This window comes from Echinops telfairi, unplaced genomic scaffold (genome assembly GCF_000313985.2).
Source record: "Echinops telfairi isolate 266 unplaced genomic scaffold, ASM31398v2 ScPeMD7_8;HRSCAF=38, whole genome shotgun sequence".
Lineage (NCBI taxonomy): Eukaryota > Metazoa > Chordata > Mammalia > Afrosoricida > Tenrecidae > Echinops > Echinops telfairi.
Window position 1 is genome coordinate 1,363,185 of NW_022103905.1, and position 2,162 is coordinate 1,365,346.

The 2,162-nt window shown below is 34.4% G+C and overlaps 1 protein-coding gene across 1 annotated transcript in view; it reads left to right on the forward strand.

The window, feature by feature from the left end:
• Window positions 1-2,162, forward strand: part of TMEM62 (transmembrane protein 62) — a gene marked incomplete at its 5' end in the record, with an annotated part of 49,836 nt that overhangs the window by 5,749 nt on the left and 41,925 nt on the right. The window contains one exon of the mRNA XM_045286457.1: window positions 1,062-1,203. Coding sequence (XP_045142392.1) covers window positions 1,062-1,203 — 142 coding nt within the window. The remainder of the gene's footprint in view (window positions 1-1,061; window positions 1,204-2,162) is intronic.

Genomic DNA, 2,162 nt, shown 5'->3' on the forward strand with positions numbered 1-2,162 from the left:
AATGTCTATGATAATATATTTACTTTGATATTAATATACTTGATGACTATTGTGACTTAAATAAAGGAACTTTGGTGGCACAGTAATGAAGCAGGTGCCTGCGAATGAATTTACCATTTGCTCCATGGACAAAAGATATGGCATTCTGCACCCCTAAAGATGACAGCTTTACTAATAAAATGATTAAAAAAAAAAAGATGACAGCTTTAGATACCGTATGGGCGCAGTTGTCCTTGGCCCTACAGGATCTCTGAGAGTTGGAATTTGACTCAGTGGCGATGGGTTTGGTTTGGGGTGGCTTAAATATGGTTTCCTCATGGTACATCGAGTTTCTTGAAAAAAAATTTTTTTTTAATATCCTCTTGGTAAAACATCATATAACTCTTATAGACCGATATTTTTTTTCTCTAAAAATTAGGTCAAATCTAATGTGATATTAGGGTAAGCATTGGAATTCATTTAGTCTTTTTCAAAACATAACATTTTATGGTGTTTAAGGTGAAAAGCCTTTACAGTAAATTGGGTTCCCATCGACCAATTTCTTTTTTTAAAATAATTTTATGGGGGACTCTTACAGCTCTTATCACAATCCATACACACATCTATGTGTCCAGCACACCCCACTGACCAGTTTCTACACAGACTATTCAGTGAAATTGGTTACATTTTCCATAAGGCATCAGTCATCATTCTCAGTATTCTGTTCTGGTTGTACCATTGCTCATACTCTAGTTTTCCTGTTCCCTGACCTTCTTGTCAATGTTTTAAGAGTAATTTTTGACTATCTGGTCTCTATTAGATGATTTTTAAAAAGAGCTCATTACTTGTGGGTGATATGTTTTATTTTATGCACCAGTGTGTTATTTCACTAAAAGGTGACCTCAAGGGATAATTCTCATTGAAGGTTTAAAGTGCATTTTAGGATGATAGTCTCAGGGAATACTTTAATCTCAACCACTCTGGACTTTGTACGAGTTCTGAGTTCTGTCCCACGTTTGCCTTTCCTTTATTCTGTCTTTTTATGATTTTACTAAACTTCACTGCCTTTTTTTTTCTTTTAGAAAATATTCTGCTGTGCATAAGGATGGCTCTTTCCATTATGTCCACAGTACTCCCTTTGGCAACTATTCTTTCATCTCTGTGGATGCCACCCTCAATCCAGGACCTAAGAGGCCCTATAATTTCTTTGGAATGTTAAATGAGGTAGAGTAAAAATCTTATCTCCCTCGGGTTGTGACTTACCGAAAATCATCTTAGGTAAACAAATTCTTCTCTAGGAATACTTGATGAATTTTTTACTGTGGTTGTTAAAGGTATGGCTAAAAGAAGTTATTGGCCACTTGAACACTGTGTTTTTGCTATTCCTGTCTTGCCTGAAAATAGAAACTCACATTTAAAAAAAAGTTATTTATTGAAATGTACTAAAGGTGGGAAGCACTTTGCAAGGTGCAGGGCATACAATTTTATGTACTACACTGTGTATTCCCAAATTGCCATTTCTAATGGGAAGGGCAACTATTCAAGTAGGTAACTTTCTTTTAAAGTAGCTTTGGCAAGGATAAGTGAAAATTGTTGGTGGATTAAAACTATCTGCTGAGTCATATCTGAGAATCTTTCATTGCTTCTTGGTCCAATAAATGCCAAATCATTAAATAGTTAATGAGCAGGTGCCTTGCAAGGCATGTGTGCTCAAAGATGAATGAAAGCAAGGCCTCCCTCTAAGAGAATTTAAACTAGTGATGGAATATAAGACCTGTACTGACAGCAATAACCAAAATAAAAGGCAGAATTTGCTAATTCCTTAAAGAAGTACAGAATGACATGAAGGTTCAAAGGCATCTGAACAGCTGTTGTCATGTGCATTATGTTTTAGTAGTCATTTTATTTAGTGAAGGTATATTTTATTTCATTCCTACCAAGTATCTTTAAATAGAATTGATTTATTTTAAATTCTCTGTAGAATATATTTGCTTAAAGAAAAATTTTAAAAAAGAAAATGGTGTTTTTTGTTGTTTTGTTTTTTTTCTTTTTTAAACATTTTATTAGGGGCTCATACAACTGTTATCGCAGTCCATACACACATCAATTGTGTAAAGCGTATTTGTACATCATTCTCAAAACATTTTCTCTCCACTTAAACCCCCGACATTAGGTCCTCATTT